At 47.7% G+C, this 14,666-nt stretch overlaps 1 protein-coding gene across 1 annotated transcript in view; it reads left to right on the forward strand.

The window, feature by feature from the left end:
- Window positions 1–440: 440 nt before the first annotated feature.
- The window catches only part of MMP24 (matrix metallopeptidase 24), a 44,250-nt gene continuing 30,024 nt past the window's right edge, over window positions 441–14,666 (forward strand). Inside the window, exon 1 of the mRNA XM_065891908.1 lies at window positions 441–665. Coding sequence (XP_065747980.1) covers window positions 441–665 — 225 coding nt within the window. The remainder of the gene's footprint in view (window positions 666–14,666) is intronic.

The following is a 14,666-nucleotide window of genomic DNA, read 5'->3' on the forward strand; positions in this document are numbered from 1 at the left end:
CGGCGTGGTTCTATTTCTAGGATTATTTATTTAGCTTCTTCCCCCTCCCCCTGGGCTGCCACTCAGGCCCCCCTCCTCCAGTTCCACCCCTTTGGACCCTGCCTCAAGAGCGGGTCTTTTGGCCTCTGCGACTCCCACCCCAGCGTCGTTCCTCGGCCAGTGTCTCCGGGCTGGCCCGGAGCCGCCGGCTCTGCGGGTCCCGCCTGGGTGCTGCCCCCGCGCCCCTGGCCGTCCCCCGCCAGGGCGCGGCGCGCGGAGGCGGGGGCGCGCTGGCTGCCGAGGCGGCGGCGGCGGCGGCGGCGAAGACAGGCGGGCCGGGCGCGTGTCCGCGGCGCGGTGACTCGGCGGCTCCGCAGCGGCTGCAGCGGGAGGACCCGGCCGGAGCCGCCGCCGCCGCCGCCGCCGCCATCGCAGCCGGGCGGCCGGGCCCCGCCGCCGGGATGCCGAAGAGCCGGGGCGGCCGCGCCGCGCCGGGGTTGCCGCCGCCGCCGCCAGGCCTGGCCCCGCGCTGGAGCCTCTGGCGGGCCCCGGAGCGGCTTCTGCTGCTGCTGCCCGCGCTCTGCTGCCTCCCGGGCGCCGCGCGGGCGGCGGCGGCGGCGGCGGCGGCGGGGGCCGGGGACCGGGCGGCGCGGGCGGCCGAGGCGGAGGCGCCCTTCACCGGGCAGGTGGGGCTGGCGCGCCGGGCCGGGGCGGGGGCTCGGGACCTCCGGGCAGGGCGGGGGGCGGCGCCGGGGCCGGACCTGGACCGGGCCGCGCCGGCCACCCGGGGCGCAGAGGTGGAGTGCCGGGGGTCCGCGCCGGGGGTCCGGGCTAGCGGCCCAGGGCGGGGGCTGGGAAGGGCCGCGCCAGGCCCGCGGGGGCCCGGAGCCGCTTCAGCACCGCGGACAGGGGCAGCGGGCGGGGGCGGAGCAGGAGGGTCGGAACTGTGGCGGTGTGGCGTGTGGCCTGCCTGACTATGTGTGAGGGAAGCCGTACAACGCCTGGGAGTAAATAGTAAGCGCAGCCAGTCTGTTGTGGTTTGGGAGAAGGACCCGAGGATGTTCAAGCTGGAGACGAGAGGACAGGGCGGGGGGGAGCGGGGGGCGGGGAGGGCGGCAGGGGACGGGGGAAGGACTCGATCACTGTCTTCGTATCTGAAGGGCTTGTCACGTGGAGGAAGGACGGCCTTGCTCTGCGTGGCCCCGCAGGACAGAACTAGGGCCAACGGGGGTGGGGGTAAGGGTCGCAAGAAGGCGAATTTCCTCAACATGAGAAGTTTGTAACAATCGGAGCTGCTCATCGCAGACATGTGCAAGCAAAAGCTCCAGGAGGGGACTGGATGGATGCATGCATAATACCTGCCTGGATACAAGCGTAATAATAACAATAATGCCAGCTAGCATCGACTGAGCACTCACTATGTGCCAGGCCTGGTGCTGAGTTTTATGTGAATTATCGCGTTTAATCCTCATAACTACGCTACGAGATATTTGTAATTATTTTCCTCATTTTACAGATGAGGATACAGACTCAGAGAACTAAGTAACTTGCCCAAGATCACACAGCTAGTGAGTAATGGAGTTGGGATTCTAACTTAGGCAGGCTGACTGTAGTCTCCACATATTTAACCATGATATTATCCTGTGTCACACAAGCGGGGCGGGGGGCAGTTAGACTAGGTAATATCTCTGGTCTCTTCCAACCCACAGGTCTGCAATTCTGATAAGTGACGTTGAGACAGTGTTTTTTTTTTTTTGCTGAGGAAGATCAGAGTGATTGCCTCACTTATTGTAAGAGATGGAGTGTGTTTGTTGAAGCAATCTATTTGTTCAGAAGAATCTGTCAGAGCAGGAATTCTTAATTGGGCATGGGACTCAGGGAGTCTGAAATCTTGTGTAAAATTGTGTTTGTATGTGCAAATGGGTTTTTCTAGGAGAGGATCCCTAGATTTCTTCAGACTCTCAGAGGGGTATATGATCCCCCCCAAATTAGGGTGTGTAGAAAGTCTCTAGTCCTGCTAGTAGTTTTCTTCCAAATGCCTTATAATTGCTGTTGACTTTTAGTGAAAACTTTCCCTAGCTTGTTTGTGTTTTCAGCTTTATTTCCTCTCAAAGTAATGCATTTCATGAGTTTATACCCTATAAAATGTAGGATTCCTTTAGTCTTCCTGAATGCACAGCGTGAGGCTGAAAGACCCTAGCCTGGGATTTAGGAGGCCTGGGCTTCTAATCCTACCTTGGCTCCTGGTGGCTTCTGTGACCTTGAGCCATTTCCTTGCCCTCTCTAAGCCTGAATTTTACCATCTCTAATACAAAGAGATAGGGCTAAATGATCTCAACTCTGAAACCCTTTTATTCCTATGATATTTCAAGCATTAAGAGGAGGCTTTTTGGTTGAATATGTTAGGATTGGGAGAGAAGGTAATGCTACCCACTCCTTATCTTTATCAGTTTTATAGGCTTTGATTATTCCACCTCTCTCAGCCTTTGTCTTTTCATACTTGTTTCCCCCTTATGATAGGCCACCTCTAGAATAGTCACATTCATCCTCGTGAATCATTTTAATTATCCTTTTCTAGCTATCCTTGGGTCCTAACTTTCAATGGATGTCAACCTGACCACTCTCCCCAGATATGGGACCTTGTCATCTTACACAAAGGAGGATGATTTCCTCTTTGATTTTTAGGTCCCTTCCTGCTTCTGCCTATCTCTTTGTCAGCCTTCCTGATCCCAACACATTAGGACACTGCCTTTAGGAAACAATCCGCAGTAGCTCCCCGATCCCTTTCCTGGGTCAAAACTGATAGCCTGGAACACAGCACCCTATCTGTGTATTATCCTTACCGGAGTACATTGTTACCTTACATTTCCCACGTTGACATTTATCTTCCATTTTGTGTCCCACTCAGTACCTTCCTTCAGCTCTCTCTCTCTCTCCCCCTCCCTCTCTCTCTCTCTCTCTCCTTTGGCAGAGCATGTCCCTACCTGAAAGGGCTTAGTATGATCTGCGGTCCTGAAATTTTCACTTTGCTCTATGTCTTCTGGATCACTGATAAAAAATTTAAATCAGACGGGTCCCAGCATAGTCTCTTGGGGACCTCTGCATTCTTAATCTCCTTTCATTTAGAGACGTGACCATCTCCATCTATTTATTTATTTCCACCTATTAATTTATTGCCTTCTATTGTTTATTTCCTTCTACCATTTTCTCTCTGAGTTCTCAGGCCCTCATCACCCTCAGTTCCATTGTGTCTCCATTTTCCATTTCTAATATATTGTCCAAAACTTTCTGAAAGATAATTATATCTCCTCCTTCTGTGGACAATTTGCACACTATTATCCCCTCATTGAATCCTAGTGGATCACGTGATTGAGACCTTATAGAAATATTGATGCTTTTCAGCGAGAAGATAACGTTGCTTAGTTCTCTCTCTGTCTTTTAAGGCCTCTGCAGTCTGACTCCACCCTACCACCTCACTAGAAGCTGCCTTTCCCCCTGCTCATCCATACACATCCTTATTCCAGACAAGCTTGTCTCTCCTTTATCCTAAGATAAGCTCCCCATGTTTCCCTGGACATTTACACATGCTGTACCTCCCCCCATCCATCTGCCTCCTTTCTTAAAGTTCCAGCTCAAGCCCTGCCTCTCTAGGAAACTCTCCCTGACTTCTCTAGGCATTTATTTCTCTCTTCTCAGAAGAGCACTTTGAGGCAGCTCCAGCCAGCTTGTCATTTAATTTTTTTTTTTAATACTTAAACATTATTTTCAGGAAAAGGGTTGTGGTTCTTAGGCAGGGCCTTCCCCAACCAAAGTGCTTTATGGTTTTAGATCCAGCACAGTCCTCAACTCTCAATGTTTGTTGTTAATTACTCAGAAAGCATCCAATGATTCTTCTCTTCATCCTTTAAGCCAAAAAGTTACATGCATCTGAAATAGACACTCATGGGCATGTGGTCTCAAGGTGCCTTCTAAAACCCTTCTTAGGGATAAAACTCATTGCCTGCCTGTCCTTCCTTCAATGAAAATAGAGGCTATTCCGCTTGTCAGTGGTTCCACAATGACACCCTTGAGTTCTTGCATATAGGCTGTCATCAAGTGGTAGTGATATACAATAGAGAGGAATTGAGAGGTATGGTTTAGGGTACAGGTTAGGATACGACAACGGGTTAGGGTTAGGGTACGTGTTAGGGGTTAGTGTTAATGTACGGGTTAGAATTAGGGTACAGGTGACCTTAGAGATCCCTAAGTAAGCGCACTTAACAGATATTTAACAGATACTTTGTAAATTGCCATAAGTGAGTTGCCCAAGGTCACTAAGCCTGACAGTAGGTGATTCAGAACTAGAACTTTTCCCTGGTTTCCTGACTTCTTGGTTGAAAGCGTTTTCACTGTCTTTGGCTTTGATTTCATATTTCTGATCTTTTATTACCAAAAGACAAAGCCCCCCCAAAATTTGTTCAATCTGTTTTCTCCTTTGCTTTCTTGAGTCTTTCTTTTGTATTTTGCACATTGAGGGGTCCCACTGATTCTCTAATTGGCTTCCTGTGTTTGGTTTATTTAAAGCATCTCTTTCTCTTATTATTAGCTGAGTAGAATACCCCATAAATAGATTTTTGGCCCTCCTAACTTCCAATTTGATTCTGAGGAAGGTCAGTATAGGCAGAAAGAGACAAGCCAATCAGCACAGGCCACATGAGTGACAGAGTGTGACTCCAGGACCCAGGGCTTAATGGATTCCTGCTCTGTAGACTGGTTTTGAGGGGTCTGCTCTGGGCAGATGGAGAAAGTTCCTCAGTTTGCACCTATAGTCAAGGAAAGTTAGAGCCCTAAATGAGCTTAGGGGTGGGGTAGGCCTATTAAGAAGCACTAACAGACTCCCAAGCCAAAAATGTATTTCAATGTGATCATGGCCTCCAATATATCTTCATTCTTGTCTGAAAAAAAAATTCTCACTGTTAGGAAGTTCTTCCTTTTACCTAACCTGAGTCTACTCTGCTGCATTTTAAAATCATTTTCTCTTATTACTACTATGGTTTTTCCTATCACATTAATAGCCTCATATCTGTAAAGCACTTTGCATTTTCCAGATGCTTTTATGTGTCTGGCCCCACTTGATCCTGGCAACAACACCATGAGGTGGACTAGAAAGATATTGTCCTCATTTTATAGAGGAGGAAACGGAGACTCAGAGAGATGATGTGGCTTGTCCACACATTGTCCAGAGACCCATATGGAGCTAATAAACAGTAAAGCAAGGACCAGAAGCTGGGTTTTCTGTCCTAGATCTGAGGTTTTCCCTATATATGAAACTGTCCTATTCTGGATTATTGTAATAGCCTTTTAGCTAATCTCCTCCACTTTCAGGTATATCCCACTCCAGTCATTGAAAGAGGTAGTTTTAGAGCAAATAAATATAAATTATAGTTGTACCAGAGAGATTAATCTTAGAGATTAAACCTAGCCTTATGATATGGTATAGTTTAGACTCAAAATCAGAGGAAGCAATTCTTAATAGACTGCAGCCAATGACTCCTCAGGACCTAGCACAGTGCCTGGCACATTCTAGATACTTGATTAATATTTTTAAATCGATTGTATTATCTGTGTCCCCCACCAACTTCCTTCATAGTGCTTGGCATGCAAAAGTCCGTACCTGTTTTGAAGAAAAATCAATGTATGCTAGAGGTTTAAAGGTCTGGGGAAGCACCAAAGGGGGAGGAGATGGGGTTGGGGAAGTTAGGGGATGTTCTAGGAAGAAGGTTGGTATCGAAGATGAACCTTTTAGGGAGGAAACAGACAAAGAACGGTGAGTGGGGCAGTCCAGAGGGAAGGAAAACATGAACCAAGGATCCACACACGTGCAGGGCGTATTTAGGAAATGGTAGAGGATTTGATGTGCCTGAGGCCTTGAGTTATTGCTATTTCCAGTAAGAGTGTTTGAGAAGAGGCTGGAAAGGGAGGCTGAGAGCAGACTGTGAAATTGGCTTTTGTCCAAAGACTGAGAGGAATCATGAAAGGTTTCTGAGCGGAGAAGTGACCTGTTCAGATTCTCAGAGCCGTGTTGAGGGGACGGAGGCACCGAGGCCTGTTCTGAGTTGTTCTGGGAGCTGGCTGATGCCCTGGGCGCTTTTAGCTTTCTTCACACAACTCAGGTCTGTATACCTGTTCTAGTGTGTGGATAAAAGTTGTGCACCCCAGCTCTGGCCCTCCCCAGCTGAGCAATTCTGGAACAAATCATTTGGTTTCACTGGCCCTCAGGATCAATTTCGTTCAAGTCCTTCCCTGGTTTTTCTTCATCATTACTCCATGCATTCATGTTCAAGGGCAACTTGGAACTAGGCTTTGATGATCTATAGGATAACAGCAAAGCCACATTTATAAAAGGTAATATTTTCTCAAAAATCAGACACGTTCTTATAACAAAGTAGGTAGAGAAAAGCAAGGCATAGTTATTAACAACTCTGTTAGCAATAATTTTTAAAATTTATTTATTTATTTTGCTACGCTGGGTCTTAGTTGCAGCACGTGGGATCTTTAGTTGTGGCACGTGGGATGTTTGTTGCAGCACGCAGACTCTCGGTTGCAGCATGCATGGAGGACCTAGTTCCCCAATGAGGGATCGAACCTGGGCCCCCTGCATTGGGAGTGCAGTCTTACACACTGGACCACCAGGGAAGTCCCAGCAATAATAATTTTAAAACTCACTTCTGTACCACAAACGCTCACATGCATACCATTCTCTGTGCCCCAAAAGCACTGGGCCAGAAAGAGCCATCCTTCAGCTGGTCTTCCTCTCACCTGCCTCAGTAGAATCAGCCGCCAGCCCAGCACTTCCACCTCCTGAACAGATCTTCGCTGTGGCCGCTTCTCTCCACCACTGGTGCCTCTACTTTAGTCTAAACTTCCATCCTGTCTCACCTGGATTCCAGAAACTTCCCACCTGATCCGCCTCTCTTGCCTGCCTCTAATCCTTCTTCCCACGGCAGCCAGAGTGACCTTTTAAAAATAAACCTAGGTGCTCTGTGACGACCTAGATGGGTGGGGTGGAGGAGGCGGGTGGGAGGGAGCTCCAAGAGGGAGGGGATGTGTGTATGCATATGGCTGATTTACTTCACTGTGTGGCAGAAACTAACACAACATTGTGAGGCAATTTTACTCCAGTAATAAATAAATAAATAAATAAATTTAAATAAATAAATAAATCTATGCAGGGGCCACTTATATCTGAAGCAAATATGGCAAAAGCCAAGACTTAACAAAGCCGGTTGGTGATTATCCAAGGTTTTTTTGTTGTTGTTGTTGTTGTTTTTACTTTTGGCTGTGTTGGGTCTTCGTTTCTGTGCGAGGGCTTTCTCTAGTTGTGGCAAGCGGGGGCCACTCTTCATCGCGGTGCGCGGGCCTCTCACTGTCGCGGCCTCTCTTGTTGCGGAGCACAGGCTCCAGACGCGCAGGCTCAGTAGCTGTGGCTCACGGGCCTAGTTGCTTCGCGGCATGTGGGATCTTCCCGGACCAGGGCTAGAACCCATGTCCCCTGCATTAGCAGGCAGATTCTCAACCACTGTGCCATCAGGGAAGCCCCTATCCAAGGGTTTTTTAAAAATTATTTTTATGCCTTTCTGAATGCTTATAATATTTAATTTTTTTTAATTTTTAAACAAAAATATCTGGTATATGACTCCCACTCTCACCTTGCTTAAAATGGCTTTTAAGGTAAAGGCTAAACTAATATTACAATACTATGGCCACTTCTCAATTTTTTTTATGGAAAAATTTCAAACACACACAAAAGTAGAACAAATGGTGTCACAAGCCCCTCGTACCCAGCAACCCCCCAGGCTGCTTAATCAAGCCTCTGAGCCCCTGCATCACCGAGTCCTCCCCACCTCTCTGCTCCCTTTTATACCAGCTTCTCAGTCAACTCCAGCTGCCCTGGCCTTCTTTCTCTTTTCTTAATAGTAGGCTCCTTCCCATCTCAGGAATTCAATAAGCTATTCTTTTCCTGGGACACTCATTATCTGACCTTCACCTTCACCTCTTCTGCTCATACACAGGTCTCAGCTGAGATGTCACATCCTCTGGGAGGCCATCCCTGACGTCACAGCCTAGATCTCCTGTCACACACTTTCTTTCCCAGCACCTTCTCCTTTTCCATCGCTTATCACCGTTGGAATGAAACATTTTGTCTTTCCATGTTTCCCTCCCCCTCCAGGCTGTAAGCTCCATGAGGAAGAGCTCAGTAGGAGAGACAGGCATGGAAACCACTATTGATAATGTACTATGAAAGATGCTGTAAGTAAGGGGTGCATATGGGAGCACAGAGGAAGTCCATTTAACCTTGAGATAGTCCTCCCAGGTGAGGTGATATTCAAGTTGCATTTCAGAGGAAATTTATCTATTAGTTCATCAGGGAGAGGCCAGTATCCACGTGGGAAAGGCCTTCTAGGGAGAGGGAATGAAAAAAGGCAGAGAGGAAGGAACTTGCAGGCTGCTTTCAGGCAACACAAGTAGATCAGTAGCTAGAGGAGGGGGCACTTGGGGTAGGGAATAGAAGGGTGGGGCATACACGTCGGAGGGAAAGGCTAGAAAGGTGCATTGGCGTCAGACCGTGAGGCTTGCCGAGCGCCATGCTGGGGAGCTTAGACTTTAAGACTGGCCGTGAGGATCAGCTCCACGCTCAATCCAATTAAGCTAAAGTAATAGAACTTTATATAATTACTTAGAGGTTATCTACTTCAGCCATCTGCCTATTTCAGTTGAGAAACTAAGGCCTGACCATGGTCTCTGTCTTCCTTCTTCCCTTTTCTAAAACTCATCAATAAGTTAAGCCCCATCGGACAGAAAATGATGGCAGATTTGCAGGAAGGCACTGGAAAGGGCAAGGAAGACTAAGGCGCCTCGCTTCTCAGAGAGTGAATGTGTGCATGGCTACCCTCCTGGCCATGGGAGGAAGTCTCCCCAGAATTGGGAAACTCAGACATCCCAGTGTCTGACTGATCCAAAACCCCAAATGTGCCACCTCCCTGGGCATGGTGATTGTCTGGCTTGTGGTGGCCTCCTGGGAGTGGGCCAAGGACACTGTGCAGAGCGCCAGGGAATTCCCGCTGGTGCACTTTCCACCCACTCAAGAGATGGTGGCAGCCAAGAGGCAATGCCGTGCCATTAAGGTGTTTGTCAAGAAGCTAAGTTGGGATTTGTGGGCGATCCTGAGGGCCCTTTTTAGACTGACTGTGAGTGGGAAAAGACGAAAAATTTAAAAAGACACAGCCTTTGGAGGCAAACCAGAGCTAGCGTGGAGGGTGTAGCATGGCAGAGAGAACCCTCCCTGGGAGGCAGGGACACTAGCCTCTGTTTTCAGCTCCTCCACTAACTTGCTCTGTGACTTTGGATAAGTCATTTCTCTCTGAGTTTTATTTTTCTCTTCTGCAAAATAAGTGTGTTAAATTAGATGATCCCTAAGTATTTGTTGATGAGTGCATTTTCTAGATACCTCCATGGTTAGGCCTTCACGTTTGAAGTTTTAAAAAATTAGTTATAACTCAGGTGGGTTCAGCAGCAAGGCTGAGACCTCAGTTCTGTGGGTGGAGGAGGAAGTGGGCTGTTGGTGGGACAGGAGTTGGAGGGAACTGCCACAGTGATAAGGCTGATTTCTGAGGAGTCACCAAAGGACACAGTGATTCGGTCCAGCAGTAATGACCAAAGGTGGTGGTCCATGTACTGCTGAAGAGTGTGGGAGAAAAATACAGACAATAACATTGTGAAAACGCTTACTATGTGCCAGGATCTGCTAAATGCTTTACATTCATCTATTAGCTTCTTACTGCTACTGAAACAAATTACCACAAGCTTTGGGGCCTATAACAATACAAATTTATTTTCTTACAGTTCTGAAATTTATTAGTTCTTATTTAATATTATCTTACAGTCTGAAGTTTGAAATGGAACTAAAGGGACTAAAATCAAGGTGTCAGCAGGGCTGCATTATTTCTTGAGGCTGCAGGGGAGAATTCGTACCTTGCCTTTTCCAGCTTCTAGAGGCCGCCCGCATTCCTTGGCTTGTGGCCCCCTTTCGACAATGGCATTACTCTGACATCTGCTTCTGTCTTGACGTCTCCATCTCTGACTCTGATGTCCTCCCTCCCTCTTATAAGGACCGTTGTGATTACACTGAGACCACCTGGATGAGCTAGGCTAATCTCCGCACCTGAAGATCCTTAACTTAATCATACCTGTAAAGTCTCCTTTGCCATGTAAGGCAACATAGCAGGTTTCGGGAATTAGGATGTGGACATCTTTGAAGGGCCATAATTTCAGCTAGTACTGAATCTTACTGAATCATCATCTTACTGAATCCTCCTAACAACCCTTATTTTAATATCCTCTATGTAACGGATGAATAAAAATGATGGCTTAAAGAAGTTAGGTCATTTGCCCAAGGACACTCAGCTGGAAGGAGCAGAGTTAAGTAATATTTGGCATGTGGTAGCATCTGGGTCCCAAGTGACCTGTCTTTTCAGATACAACCTCACTCAGTTCCCAGGTGTGTAGGGACTAGAGTCTCACGCTCCGGAGGACACTGAGAACCAGGTAGGGAACCTGAGGTCCTGAGAAACAGATTAGCATCCTTACAATCTCAGTTTAGGACCTGAGTGCCAGCCAGGGAAACTGAGGCCAAAACCCACTTGTAAGGTTTGGCTGAGGAGACAGGCAGGTGAAGGACCCAGGGATGAGAGCAGAGCCGAGGCACAGAGGGCAGGGGCTGGCTTTTGAGCCAGCTTTAATAGAAGGCTTTCCTAAATGGCAACATGCTTCCTGTCCTAGCAAATCAGAGGTGATACTGAACACAACATGCCCATTCTTCATGGCACAGGGTCATCAACTCCCAGCCGTCCTTACTGCAGTGGTTCTCAAACTTTAGTAGGCAACAGAATCACTTTAGGTGCTCTCTTTTTAAAAACGCAGATTCCAGGCTTCCCTGGTGGCACAGTGGTTGAGAGTCTGCCTGCCGAAGCAGGGGACACCGGTTCGTGCCCCAGTTCAGGAAGATCCCACATGCCACGGAGCGGCTGGCCCGTGAGCCATGGGCGCTGAGCCTGCGCGTCCGGAGCCTGTGTTCCGCAACGGGAGAGGCCACAACAGTGAGAGGCCTGTGTACCGCAAAAAAAAAAACAAAACAAAAAAAAAAAAAAACATGCAGATTCCCAGTTCCCAACCTCAGAGGGTCGGATTTTGTAGGTCTAAATTCACGTTTGGGAATACATGCTTTTAACAAGTTCATTGGATGAGGTGATGCTGACAGCCCATGATGCACAAGGACTGCCCAGTGAGAAACACAGCCTCAGTGTTTGGGGCTGCAGGACAGTGAGGGCTTTAGAGTTGTTTGTCACCTATCAGGAAAATAACAGCTATTATTATTGCTATCTTTTACTGAGCGCTCAATACCACGTATTATGTTATTTAATCTTTACAACCACTCCATGGGGCACATGCTAAGGACATCATGCAGATGGAGCTTGATGTGAGCAGTAGCGAGGCTGAATAATTTGCTGAGGGTTGTGTAACAAGTAAATGGGAGAGTTAGGATTTGAGCCCAGCACGGTGTGTCTCCAGAGTGTGTACTCTTAACCATACCCTAAATGTCCTCTCAAGCTGCCTCGCTCCTCACTGCTCTCCACACCTCACTACCATTCATGTCCACCTGCTCAGATAAGGAAGCCAGCTCTCCTTCTGAGCCCCATCCTAGGAGGCTATCGACTGAATGCCTAGTGCTTTCCCTAAATGCCTAGTGCAGAATTTAGGGTTGAAAGGACCCTTAGAGAATATTCAAGGCAGCCCTATATGGGAATCCCTTTATAATAGTGGTTCTCCACATAGGACAATTTTGCCCACCGTCGAGGGAACTCTTTGGCCAATGGAGACATTTCTGGTTGTCACAGCTGAGGGGGTGGTGCTGTTGGCATCTTGTTGTAGAAGTCAGGGATGCTGTTAAATGTCCTACGATGCACCGGACAGCCCTGCTACAACGGAATTATCTGGCCCAAAATACCAGTAGTGCCGGGATTGAGAAACACTGTTCTATAGCAAATTTTGACCAGCAATGACTCATCCTCTCCCTGAGCACTTCAACTTGTTTTATTCAATAAAGAGGTATCTATGCTGGCCCTGTGCTAGGTGTGGGGATACAATAGTAAAGAAGACAAGACTATGGGCCCTGCCCTCGGGCATTGTGTAGTCAAGCAGAGGAGACAAGCAATTCCATTGCAACACTGTGTGATAAGAATTGTGATAAGGAAAAGGATGGGTACTGACCAGGGATGTAGAAGGAACTCCTGAGTTAAGGGGTCAAGGAAGGCTTCCCCAGAAAAAGAGAGAGGAACGTGATCTAGACAGAAGGAACTATGTATGTCAGGGTCTGGAAGAATTAGAACACAGAGTGCTAGGTGGGGAGTGGTAAAGGAGGCTGCAGAGGTAGTTAGGGACCATATCATAAAGCCTCTTGGTTTTTTAAAAACCACTTTATTGAGGTATAATTGACATACAAAAAGCTTCACATATTTACTGCGTACAACTTAATGAGTTTGGAGCTAAGTCTACACCTGTGAAACCATCACCACAATCTATGCCATAAACAAATCCATCCCCTCCAAAAGTTTCCTCCTGCCCTCTTTATTTCTATCATCATCATCATCATCACCACCACCATCATCACCTTGTGCTAAGAACTTAATGTCTGCCCTTTTAGCAAATGTTTTAAGCGTATAATACAGTATTGTTGACTATAGGCACTATGCTGTACAGTAGCTCTCCAGGACTTATTAATCTCGTGGAACTGAAATTTTGTACCCTTTGACTAATACCTCCAGTTTCCCCCTCCCTCAAAAGCTCTTGATGGGAAGACTTTGAAGCTGCCTCAGGGTATTTACACTTTCTGTTCCCTCTTCCTGGAACTCCCTCACCTCCTTCAGGTCTCTTGCTCAGATATGACTTCCTCAGAGACATCCCCTGACCATTCTCAATAAAAAAAGTTGTCCCATCACTCTCCATCCCCTTACCCTACTTTATTTTTTATAGCACTTATTGCAAAATGGTTCGTCCATTAGACTGTAGCTAGAAAGTATGGAGAGTGTTTTTGTTCGATGTTCTATCCCAGAGCCCAGCCCACAGTGCCTGGACATCGTAGTAGGTCCTCAATAAATACTTATTGAATGAATAGACAGAAACAGATTCGATGTTTAGGAGGTAGAGCCTATAGTTCTTTGGTAAAAGACAATGTGGACCAAGGAGAGTGGGGAGACGTGTGTCATATGAAGCTTCTGGTTTGATAACTGGGTGGGGGGTGGTGCTGAAGCCTGGCGTAGGAATCACAGCAGAAGGGTATTGAGCTCACGGTGATCTGAGATAAGGTACAGAAAAGAGTGTGAGCTATAGAAAGTCCTGCGAGGGGAAAGGGATGCCTGTCCAGTGGTCTGACAGTGTGAAATGCCTGGTTTCAGAGAAAACTGGGTTTGAATCCTGCTACTTACTAGCTTTGTGGCTCTGGATGATTATTTAACCTTTCTGAACCTCAGTTTCTTCAACTGCAAATTGGGGATCATAATTCCTACCTTGTGGGGTCGTTGCAGTCTAGACTGCCTGGCACAGTGCCAGGTATATAGTAGGAGTTCTAATAATAGTAGCTGTATCCTTGTTACTATAATTAGAACATCTCTGTTAAAAAGCTGTTTATTTGAGTGAGTCAAGATCTATGTCCTGTGATCTCCTGTGCTGGTCTTAGCTTGGCCGTCTGCCAGTCTCCTTCATCCATAGCCATTTGGCTTTTTGAAGACAGTCATGTCCCCTGCAGTCCTCCCTTCTCCAGCCTAAACATCCCTTATCTTTCCTCGTGGGCTATGGTTCCAATGAATGACTCCCTCACTCTCCTGGCCACTCTCCCTTAGTCATGCTCTAGCTTGTCGCTGTCCCTCTAGAACTGGACTTGGACTTCCCATGCATGTTGAGGTCGATGCCTTGTTCCTGTTACTCACATTGTCACCCTAGATTATGACCTCAGCTGCCCAAACTCTTTGATCAAGATCTTTGATTCTTTCTTTCTCATTCCAGCCCATGCTTCCAAATTTAACACCTTCCTGCCTGTCCCTTCTTTGTAGACTTGCCTCTGGCCTTTCTGACATTACCTTCAGACCCACTGGATTCCTGACCAAACACCAGATCCTAATCATTCCCCTGCTCCTTCTCCAGGCCTCTACAGTATGGTTTGGGTTCACATCCAACCAGATGCAATGCTCCTGAACAGCCCCAGGAGACGCTGTTTTGACCGATCCATCTCTCTCCTCCCCCATGGCCATATCTGTTTTCCAAGAGCAAACGGCAGCACACCAGTTGATCTGCTACTTGCCGCCTCCATTGACACTTCTAATCTCACCACCGCCTCTGCTGTCTGCCGCTCTCTTCCCTCTTCGGGCCACTTTTTTTCTCCTTGTTATTCTCCGCTCTCTCCTTTGCCTGCCACTGCAGCTAAACATCTCAGCTTCGGCTTCTCGGGAACCAAAATCCCGCCTTCTGGCCAGCGGACCAATCACGCGGTGTTGTTGGTAGTCTCTCCATCTTCGGTTCAGCCCAGCTATTTTGGTCCCTGCTCGCACTCTGAGATCTTTCTCGCTTTCCTCTGGGTTTACACCTTTTTCAGCACT

This window comes from Phocoena phocoena, chromosome 15, assembly GCF_963924675.1.
Source record: "Phocoena phocoena chromosome 15, mPhoPho1.1, whole genome shotgun sequence".
In the NCBI taxonomy this organism is placed as follows: domain Eukaryota; kingdom Metazoa; phylum Chordata; class Mammalia; order Artiodactyla; family Phocoenidae; genus Phocoena; species Phocoena phocoena.